The sequence below is a fragment of the Apium graveolens genome, chromosome 11 (genome assembly GCF_009905375.1).
Source record: "Apium graveolens cultivar Ventura chromosome 11, ASM990537v1, whole genome shotgun sequence".
In the NCBI taxonomy this organism is placed as follows: domain Eukaryota; kingdom Viridiplantae; phylum Streptophyta; class Magnoliopsida; order Apiales; family Apiaceae; genus Apium; species Apium graveolens.
Genome location: NC_133657.1, coordinates 133095831 through 133112368, shown reverse-complemented (window position 1 = coordinate 133112368; position 16538 = coordinate 133095831). Strand labels below are relative to the sequence as shown.

Below are 16538 nucleotides of genomic sequence, written 5' to 3'. Positions count from 1 at the left end.
TCCTTTGTCTCATATTAAGTTTCTTCTGGGTAAATATATATTTCAAACTTTTGTGATCCGTGAAAATCTCACACTTTTCTCCATACAAATAATGTCTCCAAATCTTCAAAGCGAAAACTATAGCTGCTAACTCCAAATCATGAGTAGGGTACTTCTGTTCGTGTGGTTTCAATTGCCTTGACGCATACGCAATCACCTTGTCGTGCTGCATAAGAACACATCCTAATCCTTTGTAAGAAGCATCGCTATAAATTACGAAATTCCCTTGATCGTCTGGAAGTGACAAAACAGGTGCTGTGATTAATCTCCGCTTCAATTCCTGAAAACTTTCTTCGCACTTGTCATTCCATATAAACTTTTCATTCTTTCGTGTAAGCTTTGTCAATGGTGTTGCAATTCTTGAGAAATTCTGAATGAATAGTCGATAATATCCTGCCAATCCCAAGAAACTTCTTACCTCAGTGGGTGTTCTCGGTCTTTCCCAATTCGTAATTGCCTCGATCTTTGCCGGGTCCACTTTGATCCCTTCATTACTGACTATGTGTCCTAAGAACTGAACTTCCTGTAGCCAAAACTCACACTTCGACAATTTAGCATATAACTTCTTTTTCCTTAAAATCTCCAAAGTTGTTCTTAAATGTTCAGCATGATCCTCCTCCGTCTTTAAATAGATCAAAATATCATCTATAAATACTATAATGAACTTGTCCAAATATTCCTTGAAAATTCTGTTCATCAGGTCCATAAACGCTGCTGGGGCGTTGGTCAATCCAAAAGACATTACTAGAAATTCATAATGTCCATACCTTGTTCTGAAAGTTGTCTTTGGTATATCTTCTGGTTTGATTTTCAGTTGATGATATCCCGATCTTAAATCGATTTTTAGAGAAATACTTGGCTCCCTTCAATTGGTCAAACAAATCATCAATTCTGGGTAACGGATACTTATTCTTGATTGTCAACTTGTTGAGCTCTCTATAGTCGATGCACAGTCTCATGCTTCCATCTTTCTTCTTGACAAATAATACCGGTGCACCCCACGGGGATACGCTGGGTCTGATTACTCCTTTCTCTAACAGCTCTTGTAATTGCTTTGCTAACTCTTTCATCTCAACGGGCGCCATTCTATACGGGGCCTTGGATACTGGTTCGGTTCCAGGTGCTAAGTCGATTGCAAATTCAATTTCTCTATCTGGAGGAAGTCCTGGTAACTCGTCGGGAAATACGTCTGGAAATTCCTTCACAACTGGAATATCTTCAAGTTTTGCTGGCTCCTGACTTCTGTCGATCACATATGCTACGAAATGCTCACATCCTTGTCGTAGTAACTTCTTGGCTTGAATCATCGTTAAGAACTTCTTTACCTACTTCTGTCCCTTGAACGTTACTATTCTTTCGTCTGGCGTTTTCACCATTACTTTCTTATTTCGACAATCTATCTGAGCATCATGCTTAGATAACCAATCCATTCCTAATATAACGTCAAATTCTCCTAAATTAAACGGTATCAAATATACACAAAACTTACTACCAGAAATCTCAATCTCATAATTCCCACAAACTTGGTTAACAGTTACACGTTCTTGATTTGCTAATTCCACAGTCATTATTTCATTTAAATACCCAACTGGACAATTTAACTTACTAACAAAATCTTGTGAAACAAACGATCGAGTTGCTCCCGAATCTATTAACACTTTGGCACATAAAAAATTCACATTAAGCGTACCTGCCACGACATCCGCATCCTGGATCGCATCCTTCACCGACATGTCAAAAACTCTAGCCCTCGGAGTCTCATTCACTGTTGGGGTAGATCCCATAATCCTTAATGCATTACTGACTGGGGCTGGTGTCTTGCAATCCCTGGCCATATGTCCTGGCTTCCCACATTTAAAGCATGTAAATCTAATGACTGGAACCTTCACTGCTGGATTCCGGATAGGCTGATCCTTATTTGCTGGCTCTCTTGCTGGCTGATTTCGGCACTCTCTCGAGTAGTGCCCTTTCTGGTTGTATTTAAAACATACCACATTCAACTTGTTACAAACTCCTCCATGCTTCTTTCCACATACTTAACAATCTGGAAAAGTTAATCTTAACTGATTCGGCTGATTCACATAGGTGGACGATTGCCCTGGCCTCCGTCTCCTGCATTTTGTCTCCTGAAATTAAAATTTCTCCCTGGCTGAAACTTGCCCTTCTTAAAATTTGGAAACTTCCCTGTTTGTGACTGACCCTCACTTCTCTCAACTTTCCTTTTCTTGCTTTCCTTTTCTTTCTGGAACATCTCACTCTCTGTCTCTGCGATCATAGCTTTCTGTACAACCCCGGCATAGGTATCCAATTCAAAAATAGCTACCTTCCCTCTGATCCATGGCTTCAAGCCTTGCTGGAATCTCTTAGCTTTCTTTCTATCAGTATCAATATACGACGGCACATACCTTGACAATTCCTCAAAACTTCCCCTCATAATCTGTTACTGACATGTTCCCTTGCTTTAATTCTAAAAACTTCAGCTCCATTTGATCCTGAACAAACTGAGGAAAATACTTTTCTAAAAAAAATTCCTTAAACCTTTCCCAAGTAATAACATCTGTGCTTTCCAATGTCTTCACCATCTCCCACCAATAGGTGGCCTCATTCTTCAGATAGTAACTTGCAAATTCAACCTTCTGCTCCTCTTTCATTTTTACCAAGGCAAATGCCTTCTCTATTTCCTTTAACCACACATTTGGTTCAATTGGCTCTAAGGAACCCTTGAATTCTGGTGGGTTTACTGCCTGAAAAGTTTTGAAAGTTACCTGGGGATTGGTCTGTCTCTGCTGTTATTGTGCCAGGTGAACTGTTTGTTGGGCCAAGATTTGAAGAATCTGGGCTATTGCTGGGTCCATGGGTCCTGGGTTCACATTCTGGTTTGTATCATCTTGGTTGTTATTGTTGTTGTTATTGGTTTCTTCATTCTGGGTGTTGGAGCGGGTATTTCTTCTGGGAGGCATTTTCTGTAAAGAATCAATCAATTTATTTAGCTTTTGAATCAAATCTTTGTATAAAAGAAAAGTTTTATAAAACAGGAATATCTCTTTTTGAAAACAGTTGTAACTAAGTAAATTGCATGCTTCTTTACAGAATATAAACAGTTATGGAAAATAGAGTACATGGTATCACAGGGTATACTGGTGCAATAAATAAGGTAAAGTAAAACAGGTGCGATAAAGTAAATGACAGTGTTGGAAAAGAAAAGGTACTGATATATAGATTAAAAGTTTTAGGTAGTACAAGCGTAAAGATGCTTCGAAAGTAAAAGCAAAAAGGGTACAATAACCTACTCACTAGTCAACATCGCTAGTCTATAAATACAACTCAAAAGTCTACTGATACACACTACACACTACTATCCATACTACCTAATCATAACGACACTGCTCAGCATCTCCATCTCAGAATCTCTAACTCAGCTCCAAGGAAACTCTGGTCCTGCCAGCCTCTCAAAGTCCTCCATCACCTCAGTAGCCCAGCCCAGCAGTGCATCAGGGCCTCTGCCAGGTAGTGTAGCTCCATGTAGCCTAGCCTCAAGAACCCTCCGTGTCACATGAATCTCCTCTCGAAGCTCCCTCACACCACGATCAACATCTGTAGTCCTGATGATATGCTGTAACTCTCTAATCTGAGCCAACAAGGAATCACGCTCCAATAGAAGAGCCTCATACCGGTAATAAGGAACTGGGGGCAATGTAGACTGGAATGGGGCACTCGCTACTGAATGCCCAGTGGAATTTGAATCAGCTGGTGGGGGTCCTCTGACAGGTGGCCTCATGCCTGGAGGTGGAATAGCTTGCAATGGTACGGGCTGCAACACCGGTGGAGGTAGAATAGCCAATGCTGGTGGAATAACAGGACGTGGATCCGATGCTGGTGCTCCAACTGAAGGCTCTGAGTGATCAGCTGATACGGGAATAAAAGAGTCGGCCATCTCTGCTATCTGAAATCATATCATAATATAAGAATCTCGTACCATGACGCAAACTATACTAATACCGGTTATACCATAACACTCAACCTCTCGACGTTCTATCATCCTATACCTTACTTCAAATCCTATCCCTCTACCCATTCCCGTCAACCTAGGCTTGTGTCAGTGACTTATAACCTGTAGCTATGATACCAAACCTGTGGCGCCCTCCAAACCAGGGTCAGAAGTTTGGGGTCCACACACACACCTTAATTATAACCTGTTTATAACAATAGTAAAGATAATAATAATATATACAGTGACCCTACTTACCAACCACCACGGACCGCAACAGGTTAAAGTATGCACACAAGCCAAATACACTAATATATTACAAAACCGTTCAAATCCCAACTATTTCAAACTCAAACTGAGTATTAAACATTATTACAAACTTTTACAAATTTAAATTATCCCAAAAGAAGCCTACTAGCTCAGCTTTCTCAACCTGAACCCCTAGCTCTCGCGCTGGACTGGGGATCCTTACTACTAACTGGTTCCTTTTTAACTGGAAAGAATATAAACAACATCGCACAAATGAGCTAACTAGCTCAGCAAGTCACAATGACAAAACTGAGAATAATGATCATCAGGTGAATATGATTATGATATCAAGTGAACAATGGATTATGATTTAGAATTGGATACTATACTTTTAATTTAAAAACCAAGGTTAGGCTGCTGATCAGTCACGCACTAACCCCGAGCAAGGCACACATCATTGCTCTAACTACTGGATCCAAGGCACACATTGGCCTAACTTGACCATTATATGGTCTGACCACGAATCTGGTCCACAATTTTATAAAAACAATCCAATTCTAACATAATAACAGAATATGCAATAATAAACAATAACCGAAATCATTAACAACAATAAATGTTTAACAATGAAAGGGTTTCAATCCTTGTAAGGATCAATAAGGCAATTTAAAAGCTTGGATGCTGGGTAATGAAAGAATTGGATAAAAAGGAATTAATATTTTAGGGTTTCAAAGATTTGGGCTTTCAAAGCATAGGATACAATGATTGAATGTACAAGTAATTCAGTTTAGTGTTTGGGATTTTGTTTACATGTATTTGTGGAGTAATATCGTATACTTGAGATTTGTGTTTAGGTATACAACAGTCAATGGTCTAGAAAGAATAAGGTTTATGGCTCAAGAACAATAACTGGAATCAGAGTTTAGGTTTCAGTGCTTCAAAGCACTTGCAATATCAATCTGACTATCAAATACTACAATATCTCGAGAAAGTTCAGAACACTTGCTTGATATTAGCTTACTACACTGCACGCGCTTCCAATCACAAGCGTCTTACTCCCAAACTATCTGTTTCCCTTTCCTACGTCTTGCCTCTTCTGCTCATATATCATAAGTATCTATCAATAATTTACTCATGGAATTCTATTCAACACATACTTCTATTTACCCTTCGTTTTACCCAAATCCGATTAACGGATTGAAAGTTATGCGATAATCAAGTAAACACTGAATATATAGACCGATAGTCAATTAACAAGTCACATATAGCACATAATACATCACGTAATCAATGATATATTATTTATAAAGAAGTCTCGGGTCATAAATAGGCTTTCTGGTATTTAAAATGATTTTTAAAACATTTTTCGGAATTAAAACGGGTCGTTGGATCAATTTTGGGTTAATAAACAGGGTTCGATTGGCCAATTCTGGCTCCGAAATAATTTTAGAATAATTATCGAGCCTTGGAAATAATTTAGAATAATATTTTAAAGCTCGAAACTATTTTTCAGAATTTTTAAATCATTTTTAAATAATTAAATCTAATTAAATAATTAATTAAAATCAATTAATAATTAATTAAATCAATTAATCAATTAATTTTCGAATTAATTGACCAATTAATCAATTAGAAATTAACTGGAATTAATTAACTAATTAATTTAGATTTATTTATGAATTAAAAATAATTTTCAGAATTAAAATAATAATTTTTAGAATTTTCAGAAATTAAAAACAAATTTTTATAATAAAAATAAATAGGAAATATGATTTTTAAACATTTTTAAACAGAAATCCAATTTTTGCAAAGTCTGGAAACTACAGGGACCAAACTGCATCGTTTTCAAAACTACAGGGACCAAACTGCAATTTTGCAGTCCAGTCGCCGGAAAAAGTTAGGGATGACCGAAGAACACGTTCCCGACGTCCTCACCCCACCAACACCTCCAGATCACATCTACAGGCTACCAGGAACACAACCATGCAATCAATTCATCCTAACAATCCCTGAGTTGGCCGGAATTTGGCCGTGAAATTTTCCAGTTTCCGGCGAACATCGGAAAACTTCAAAACACAACTCCCTTCTCTACAGACCTCGTTGGTTCATGAAACTAATCCGACTAGATTGCAAATTTCACAGAGAACACAACCCACTATAACACAACATCAATCTATCACAGAATAAGAAACCCCCAAATTTCAATTAAGAGCATTCATACGGTTTATAAACCCTAATTTTAAAATTCGAAAATCAAACTCAAATTTGAACATGTTATTGAACTCCAAATCAGACGTATGACATATGAAAATCATCAGGAAAACAAGCTCTACAACATGCAATCATCAAATCAAACAAACAATCATCCGAACAAAAATTCATATTTTTAATAAAATAAATTCGAAAATAAATAAATTTTTAGAAAAATAACCTTGATTTCTGGAGGTGTATGGATTACAGAATCTGGTAGAGCTCTTTAAGACCTTCAGATTGGTTACTCGAGCTTTCCAAACTGAATTCAATAACACCTCCAAATGCTTGTTTGATTCTTAGAACAGTTTTAGGAAATTAGGGTTTTTCTCTGAAAATTATATAATTATCTGTTTGTAAATGATTTTGATACGAAATAAAATACGGTAAAAGGCTATTTATAATTATGGAAAATTAGGATCCCGTTGGATCATTCCGGATATAAAATGGTACGTTTATTTATAAAAACTGATCCAAACGGTATCAGTTTTCGGGATAATTATCCAAATCAGTACAATTTGTACTGCGGTCTTGGTCTCAGCGCCTGGTTACACGTATTACGAAGTGATAATTGTGATAGTTTAATAAAAAGCTCCCGTTTATCGAAAATACGGGTTTTATTGATTTACCGAAACGAATATTGTATCGAAAATGTTGCGCCGGGACCCGCGCAGGACAAACCGTACGCCGGATCGAAAAAGTCGAAACATGGAATATGCTCGGAATATTACAATTGGGTTAGGAAGGAGTTCTCGAAAGAGTTTCGGGTTCCAAAAACGTAACAACGGTTGACGTCGGTTAGTTCCCGTTTTTATAAAATAGATTTTAATTACCCGGAAAAAGATTTTAGAAATTTCATATGATTCTTATAAATCCATAAACCAACATAAAAATAATTAGGAAGATATGACAATTATCTATATTTTATTTTGGACATATAAAAATTAAAATACTCAATTAATATTATTTTTGAATATTCAAGTACAGATAACACTTAACAATTAGCTCACAAAATATATACTGAACACACATAATAATTATATAATAGCAAAAATAATTACATGATATATCCCGGATATTATATGCACCGGTACTTGTGTTACCAGATGAGCATGTAGATTTTTTCATTTACAGCGACGCTTCATACCGCAGACTAGGATGTGTACTGATGCAACACGGTAACGTAATTGATATGCCTCGAGAAAATTAAAACCTCATGAACAGAAATATCCTACACATGATCTAGAATTAGTAGCGATCGTATTTGCATTGAAACTTTGGAGACACTATCTTTACGGCGAGAAATGCGAAATCTACACGGATCATAAAAGTTTATAGTATATATTTACGTAGAAGGAACTTAACATGAGGCAACGACGATGGTTAGAGTTGATTAAAGATTACGATGTTACAATCAGCTATCATCCAGGAAAAGCGAACGTTGTGGCAGACGCACTGAGCTGAAAAGAAAGATTAAATTTGTTAACTTCATCTGAAGAATTGGCCAAGGAATTTGACAAATTGGAAATTGAGATTCGTGTTCCCAATGAACCTACTGAAGCTATTTACGCAATGAATTTTCATCCAGAATTGTTAAAAAAGATTTGACGATGTCAAGAAGAAGTGATGGGTCAAGATGACAACTTAACGGGAGAAGAAATCACAACCCAGAAGGATAATGAAGGAATTCTATGCTTTGCATCAAGAATTTGGATCCCTAATGTGGCAGAACTAAAGGAATAAATATTACAAGATGCTCACAGATCGAAATATTCCATACATCAAGGAAGTACGAAAATGTAACACGATCTGAAGGAAAACTTTTGGTGGCCAAATATGAAAAAGGAGATAGCAGAATGGGTAAGTAAATGTTACACATACCAGCGAGTCAAAGCGTAACATCAACGTCCAAGTGAATTACTGCAACCATTGGATATTCCAGAATGGAAATGGGAACATCTAGCAATGGATTTTGTGGTAGGACTTCCAAGGACCAAAGCAAGTCATGACGCGATATGGGTAATTATTGACAGGCTAACGAAGTTAGCACATTTTCTACCGATCAATGAAAGATTTTCACTCGACAAGCTAGTACACTTATATCTCAAGGAAATTGTGATGCGACATGGAGTTCTAATATCTATTGTGTCTGATCGAGATCCCCGTTTCAATTCAAGATTTTGAAGAGAATTTCAAGAATATTTTGGAACCAAATTAAATATGAGTACCGCTTGTCATCCGCAAACTGATGGGCAAAGTGAAAGAACTATCCAGATAATCGAAGACATGTTACGAGTTTGTGCGATTGATTTCGAAGGCAGTTGGGACGAACATTTACCTTTAGTCGAATTTTCTTATAACAATAACTATCACGCGAGCATTGGAATGCCGCCTTACGAAGCTTTATATGGAAGAAAATGCAGATCACCGGTGTATTGGGATGCAGTTGGAGAATGCAACATTTTGGGTCCAAAATTGATTCAACAAACCAAAGAGAAGATAGAGCTTATTCGAAAGCAACTAGATGCAGCGCAGAATCGACAACGCAAATATGCAGATCAAGCTAGAAAAGATATGGACTACCAAGAAGGAGAGCATGTATTACTCAAAATATCACCATGGAAAGGATTGACCAGATTTGGCAACAAGGGTAAATTGAAGCTGCGATATATTGGTCCATTTTAAATCTTAAAGAAAGTCAGAAAAGTTGCTTACGAGTTAGCTTTACCGCCTCACATGCAGCATATTAACAATATGTTTCAAGTGTCAATGCTTAAGCGATATAATCCTGATTCTAGACATAATATAAAGGTCGATAGAAATTCAACTTGATTTGTCTTATGTAGAACAGCCGGTAAGAATTCTAGATTGGCAAGAGAAAGTGTTGAGGAATAAGTCTGTATCTTTAGTCCGGGTTTTGTGGAAAAATCCTATGGTTGAAGAATCAACATGGGAACTTGAGAGTGAAATGTTAGAAAATTATCCCCATTTATTTTCATAGCGAGATTCTGAGGACAGAATCCTATTAAGGGGGAAGGATGTAACGTCTGGGAAAATTACGTTTGTATTATATCATATTTATAATAAATTATGTGTGTTAATGTGTCATTTATGTGTAATTAATAGTAAAACCCTAACTGCTACGTGTTACGTGCATTCTGTATCGTCCGGGTATTTTCAGGATATTTTTCAGATATTTTATTTTGTATTTATAGTTTTCGTATCAAAAGTTATACGACCTGAATTATGATTTTATAGCTGATATTTCAAATAAAATGATGGGCTTTATTTTTCATCAAACGGCTTGTACCATCGTGTTATTCCGAACAACTAGATATTTTATAAATTTTCTCGTTTCTTGAAAAATGACTTTTCCGGGCCCCATTGGGTGTTAAAAACCCCACAAAAATCATATTTTAACTTTTATAAAATTATAGGACTTTAATTTATACCATTTCTTTGTATTTTTGCATTATTCACAATTTTTGGGAAATTTTGGCATATATATTGTATATATAAAATATTTAAAAATTAAATGTTAATACCCAAAAATCATAAAATTAGGGGCTAATTAATTTTAAAAGATGTAGAATTATGGCCATAATTTTAACTAGGAGTATTAATTTTACTACTATAAATAGCCTAATTCTTATTTAATTATTATTAATTAAGTAATTAAAAATCAGAAAATTCTAAAATTCTCTGCAAATCGGGTCAGGTAGAACAGATTCGGGCCCAGGATTCAATCGGAGATTTTGAACTGATTACTGCATCAAATCAAGTGATTCGAGTATCCAAATCAAAGGTTTTAATATGTTCTTTCTATTTTTATCATCAATTTCAAGTTTTAATTCGTTGTTTTTGATTTTCAAATTCTAGGATTTATGTTCAAATTAGGGCTTTTTGCTTATAGGGTTATTATGATGTTTTGATGATTGATATAGCTTCCTGATGTTATTTGCAATTGATTCATGGTGTTTAATTGAACGAACGATTCCTGAATAGTGATTTTCGAATATAAGGATTTATGTTCAATTTTTAATTTATACATTTTTGATTTTGGTGAATATTTGGTTCCTGAGATTTTAGGGGTTTGATTGTAGAGTTCACAAGCTTTGCTTTGCACTATAGAACATAGATTTTCATGTACATAATCGAAAGATGGGATGTTGGCCGGAGTTTGGCCGGTGTTCAATCGATTTTGACCGGAGAAATCGTTGCTGGGATGATTTTGGCTAACTGATTGTTGGACTCAAATGTTGGTGTGATTTGTAATGAAAACCCCTCAAAAATCACCTCAAATGGTGAAGATCTGAGTCTCAACGGAACATGGCCAGAGTCCGGGGAACTCGCCGGATTCTTGGAATTTTCCGGCCAGTTCATCCCGACCCGGATTGTGTCTGGTGACCCGATTTCAACCCGGTTTTGATCCATAATTGTCAGAGATAGATTTCTGACAAATGATTCTGAGAATTATTTTTATTTTATTTTAATTATAAAATCAGTTTTATTTAATTTATAAATTGATTAATTAATTATTTAATTATTGATTTATATTACAAATAATTCTGAAATATTTTCTAAAAATCAGGTTTGATTATTTTATTTATTATTTATTAATTATTTAAAAATGATAATTTATTTTGATAATTAATCAAATAATTTTTAATAAATCATAATAAATTTATTTTAATTCCAAAAATTATAGAAAAATAATTTTAATTCTGATTTTTCCCAAGTAATCATTTAAAAATATTTTTAGGGTTTAATAATTAGTAATAATTATTTATGGTGAATAATAAATTGATTTATCTGTGTTTAATTGATATTAATTAAACCATTTATCTGATTCGAGCGAAATGAAAGCCCTTTGACTCAGATGAATGATTTATTTTCATTAAAAATGATGTTAAAACCTAATTTCTTTTAGAAACTAGTTGAATTTTGATATTTATTTAATTATGGGCCAAATCACGTGTAGAGACGAGTCCGATAAATCCAGAAAAATAGGAAACAGGCCAGATAATGATCGGTTAAGTGAACAACGAGTCGATTTTAATTCTAAAAATTATTTTAAACCTAAAAAATGACTATGTGGCTTATGTGTATTATGTGGTTAATCGAGTCTTTCTTGTTAATAAATAATATACGAGTCAATAATACGCGTATGTGTAGACAATAAGAGCTACGTGAAGTCGGTTTGAGACGCGATTGAGATACGAGATGACTAAATCAGTCTATTTCTTTGATAGAAGCAAAGCCAGCAAGGCGGATTGAGTCGGTGATAGAGGAAGGTGGAATACTTGGAGTAAATCACGTCAAAGGCAAGTTTTTCCCCTATTCTAATTTCAGAATAGTGATGTTTTTTTAGATTCTTATCATATTTGCACTCTTTTGATCCTTATTCATAATAATTGATACACAATTGTTATTCTCTTGTTCACATTTCATTTCGATTCTTAATTTCTCCTTTTCCTTTAAATTTCCTATTCATATTCCAATAGTTATACATACACATTGGTATATTCTGGTGATTAGAATATATCAAAGCATACCGATTGTTCCGGTTGCTACTCCATGAACTGGATAGTGATGTTTGGGGTTAAGTTTATACTTGATCCTAAGGACCGGGATATAACTGGATCCTTAATATGGGTCATGGAGCCTCTGTACCCGATTGGATCTATATAGTGAGATATTGATTTGCACTGTACCCTGGCTGAATAGCAGGGTATAGGTGCGAACTTGTGTCCAGTTTAGTTCATTTGTATTCACCAATAATGACCTTTGTTCTTGTCTCGCAGGGTTATATCTTTGAAGATGTAACCAGATTACCAATTCATTTAAATTAATTTAACACTATTTATATATTGCGGACTTGTTGAGCAATTTTTGGCTCACCCCTTTCTTGTTGTTATTCACTTTATTGTTTTCAATTAAGAAGGAAAATGAAACCTATCAGGATTCGAGTAGTAAAGAAGCGAGTCAAGCCACGGGACCCTCTTATACGCAAGGTGTTGATTCCAATCGAGGAAGAAAGCTTTGAGTTGCTTGAACATGTGGAGTGTAGATAGGTAGTGTGTGTTTGAATAAAGATGAACTTAGTTTAAAACTGGTTAGACAATGGTTTGTAATAAAGAGAGTTTGTAAGATTTTTAGTTTGGTTTGTAATAAAGAAGTTAATGGTTCTTGTTTTCATATTTCAACCTAAGAAGATCCTGGTTAGTGTTAAAGGGGTTTAGATATATCTTATTATTATTATTATATAGGTTGTACAGGTTTGGAGATTAGCTAGTAACCCCCAGACTTATACCCCGGGTCTGGAGGGTGTTACACAAACCATAAAAGGCTATAGGTTACTAGGTACAAAGCCCCTCAGACTTAATTACTCGAGTATTAATGAGCCCAACCTAGTTAAGTATACCACTTTTTATTTATTTTTTTCATGTAATTTATTACTACTGTCATACATATATCTTTTTTCAATATTTTTTCAAAGACATGTGCACCCCATAGTTTCCCCCAAACTGAAGAATTTAGGCCCCGTTTGGTACTGCTGCTACAGACAGCTACAACAGCTTTTTGCTGAAAAGCTGCCAGAAAGCTGTTTGGTAAATTCTAAAAACTGTTGTCTGGAAAAGCGCTTTTGGTCTAAAACCTGCTGTTAGCAAAAGCATGCCCCCATGCTTTTGAAAAAGCTGTTTTCAGCTTTTGCAAGAAATAACTATCAGTTTCATCATCAAACCTTCTCAAAAATATTATTTTTATATATTTTATCTCAAAATATGCATAAATTAAAAAACAAATTAACAAACAGTCATCTAATTTTCATAACATCACTTTTTTCACCAACACTTTTTCTCACAACACAACAGTTTTCAACAACACTCCCAAACGATGCCTTACATATTGAGCTCAAAAGGGAATAGTCAAAATTCTAATCATCAACAAGCGGCTATCCCTCAAGAAATAAGGATATCTAAAAATTAGTTCTATAGAATAATAAATTCGTGTCAAGAAATAAATTTTGCACTTGTGACACTACGCCTATAACATCATTAAACCATGATCTTAGCAAGAATTAGTCAAAAACAAGCTACACATAAATTATCACCGGCCACTGATTTGGACTACTAATAATATGAGATCAATATATGATATACAATGGAATGCAACTACATGGTACAATGTAATTTTTTTTTTATGTTTCCAATTTGTTTATTTTTTATATTTTTTACTACTAATACACCACCATATAACTCACACACACATAACATTCCCCCAACTTAGCATGTTACTTGTCCCCAAGGAACAACAATCATTAACCATTAACATCCAAAGAATATACTATATAGTGAACTAATAAGACAAAAGGAGAAGAAGAACCTAAACACTTGCTCCATGGAGACCCTTGAAATTGAAATCAAGCCCTTTCATATGTACTTCAAGGTCTTGAAGTTTTCTGCAACTCCACATATTTTGTACTTATCAAAATTGTTCTCCTTCGCCTGCATAGTTCATGCACACATAAGTCTTATACACATAGTTAAATCTAACATAATACTAATAATGATGACATTTTTTGGGTTGCTTCCCAAGCAGCGCTTGTTTAATGTCATTAGCTAGACGCCTTTTATTCTTTTAATTTTTATGGTGGAAATTTTAAGACTGCCTCGTGTGGCCCAAGTGTAATCTCCACTTCATTCACACCTTGAAATTCACGTGCAAAAGAAGAATTCTCGTCAATTTCAGCTTCCACCTCAAAGGCATGATCATTGAATTATTTCACAACATTCACCACATAACACTCGGTTTTTACTGATAACTCTTTCATAGATTGATCAAGATCAAAGTCAACTCTTTCTTTCCCCACGTTTAATGTAAGCTTACCAGCTTTCACATCAATGTTGGTTTCTGCAGTCGCCAATAATGGTCTTCCCAAAATAATTGGAATATCAACATCCTCATTCATCTCCAATACAACAAAATCACACGGAATAACAAATTTATCCACCTTTACCAAAAGATCTTCAAGTACACCTAGTGGATACTTTATTGATCAATCCGCAAGTTGAAGGGAAATCCTTGTCTTCTTTAACTCTCCCAAGCCAAGTCTTTTGTACATAGAGTGTGGCATTAAACTTACACTAGCTCCAAGATCATACAAGGCCTTTCTTATTCCCAACTCACCAATAGTGCATGGCAAAGAAAAACTTCCAGGATCCTTGAGTTTAGGAGGAATCGTATATTGAATAACAACACTGCACTTTTCGGTAAGAGTGATTGTTTCTACCTCCTTCAACTTATTTCTGTTAGACAACACCTCCTTCATAAATTTCACATAGAGGGGCATTTGAGCCAATGCATTAGCAAACGGAATGCTAATATGAATCTCAAAAAAACATCTTCAAAAACTTTTCATACTGTTTCTCTAAGTTGCTATTTTTCAACCTCTGTGGAAAAGGAATTAGAGGGATGTATGGTTTCATAGGAGCTTTATGTGTGAGCCTCTCCTTGTTGGGTTCGTCGTCAATACTGTCAAAAATCTCCATATTAACTTGACGTGTTTTTCTTTTCTTAGGAGGAAGAATCTCATCTTTAAGTGCTGGAGCCACAATTTACGATAGTTCTCTTCCATTCCTCAAAGTGATAGACTTGCACTGCTCCTTGATATTCACATCGGGTTGACTAGGAAATGCTCCTTGTTCATGTATACCAATCTTATTTGCAATTTGGCCAATTTGTGATTCCAACATCTTTTGAGACGATGCCTGTAACACCCCCAGATCCGGGGTCGGGGATCCCGGTCGTCACGGTCTTTCTTTCCCCAATATCACTTCACTTAATTAATAATAATAACCTTATGTTGTGACCCCACACTAACACACACCACAACCCGTTATAGTCTCAGAGATGAAATTTAAATAAGTACAAGTCTTTGAATCCACAATTTAAAAGTTATTACAACCCAAAATGATTACTTGATAAATTTACAGTTAATTGCCATTATCTGCCACAAGTTATAATTATACATAATTTGATTCTCAAAAATAGAATGCCTGATCTACCAATAGATCTACCTCTGCAGCTATAGCAGCCACAACATCATCGGGAAGACGCGGGACGCTTCCCACGCACTTGCGCTGGGTCTGCTGGAGTCTGGCCATCTTTCCTAACTGTTGTTGTGTGATGAAGAAATAAAGCAAGAGTGAGCCTTACAGCTCGCAAGATAATATATAGTGATAACAATAATATAAGTATCTAAATGGATACTTACTAGAATCTTTTATCATGAGTAAGATAATTACTTACTAGATATAAGTAAAAACAAGGGATGAAGTTACCAAATACTTCACTATACTTATATCATTTATAAAGCTACTTGAACTACCACTGTTCAAAGTATAATGAGCTTTCAACAGTTCATCACATAGATGAGACTACCAGACAAGATTTGAATAGATTAAATCTTTGAAATATTATTAAAGGAAATGAAGTTATGATATACTTCATTTAGTTCTGATATATATATATATATATCCACATATACATCTTCTTTATACATTTCCTGAAAACCTCTGTCATGTAAAGTATGAACAGAATTGCAATATCCAATAAATTTGGAAAGGAAAAGAATTTGGCATAAACCAGATATCTTGCTGATCAGGCAAAGATACCCATAAGTAACCTTTTCTACTAGTAGATGGACGAATTCCCCACTGGTCATCACCCTGGTCGCAATAGGACCTTATGCTGGACTGCCACTCAGCCACTTATGCATTTGATGGACTCCCACTGAGCCACTTACACTATCATGGACGCCCACTGAGCCCATGTTGCTTATGCCGACTCAATAGATGGACTTACTTCCCGAACATTGGGTAAGTAATCAATTCATTTACCCAAAACTGCAACCTTGTTGTGAATATAAAATACACCATAGAGCCGGATCCCTCAGGTTTTGAGCGAGTATTTAAATCCCCTTAAAAAGAAAGATCTTAAATATAAAAAT

The 16538-nt window shown here is 35.4% G+C and overlaps 1 protein-coding gene across 1 annotated transcript; it reads right to left on the bottom strand.

The window, feature by feature from the left end:
• Positions 1 to 14306: 14306 nt before the first annotated feature.
• Positions 14307 to 15078, bottom strand: LOC141695890 (uncharacterized). Its single transcript, XM_074500099.1, has 3 exons — positions 14951 to 15078; positions 14673 to 14907; positions 14307 to 14540 (listed from the first exon to the last, which is right to left on the bottom strand). The coding sequence occupies exons 1-3, from the start codon at positions 15076 to 15078 to the stop codon at positions 14307 to 14309; spliced, it is 597 nt and encodes a 198-aa protein (XP_074356200.1).
• Positions 15079 to 16538: the final 1460 nt, after the last annotated feature.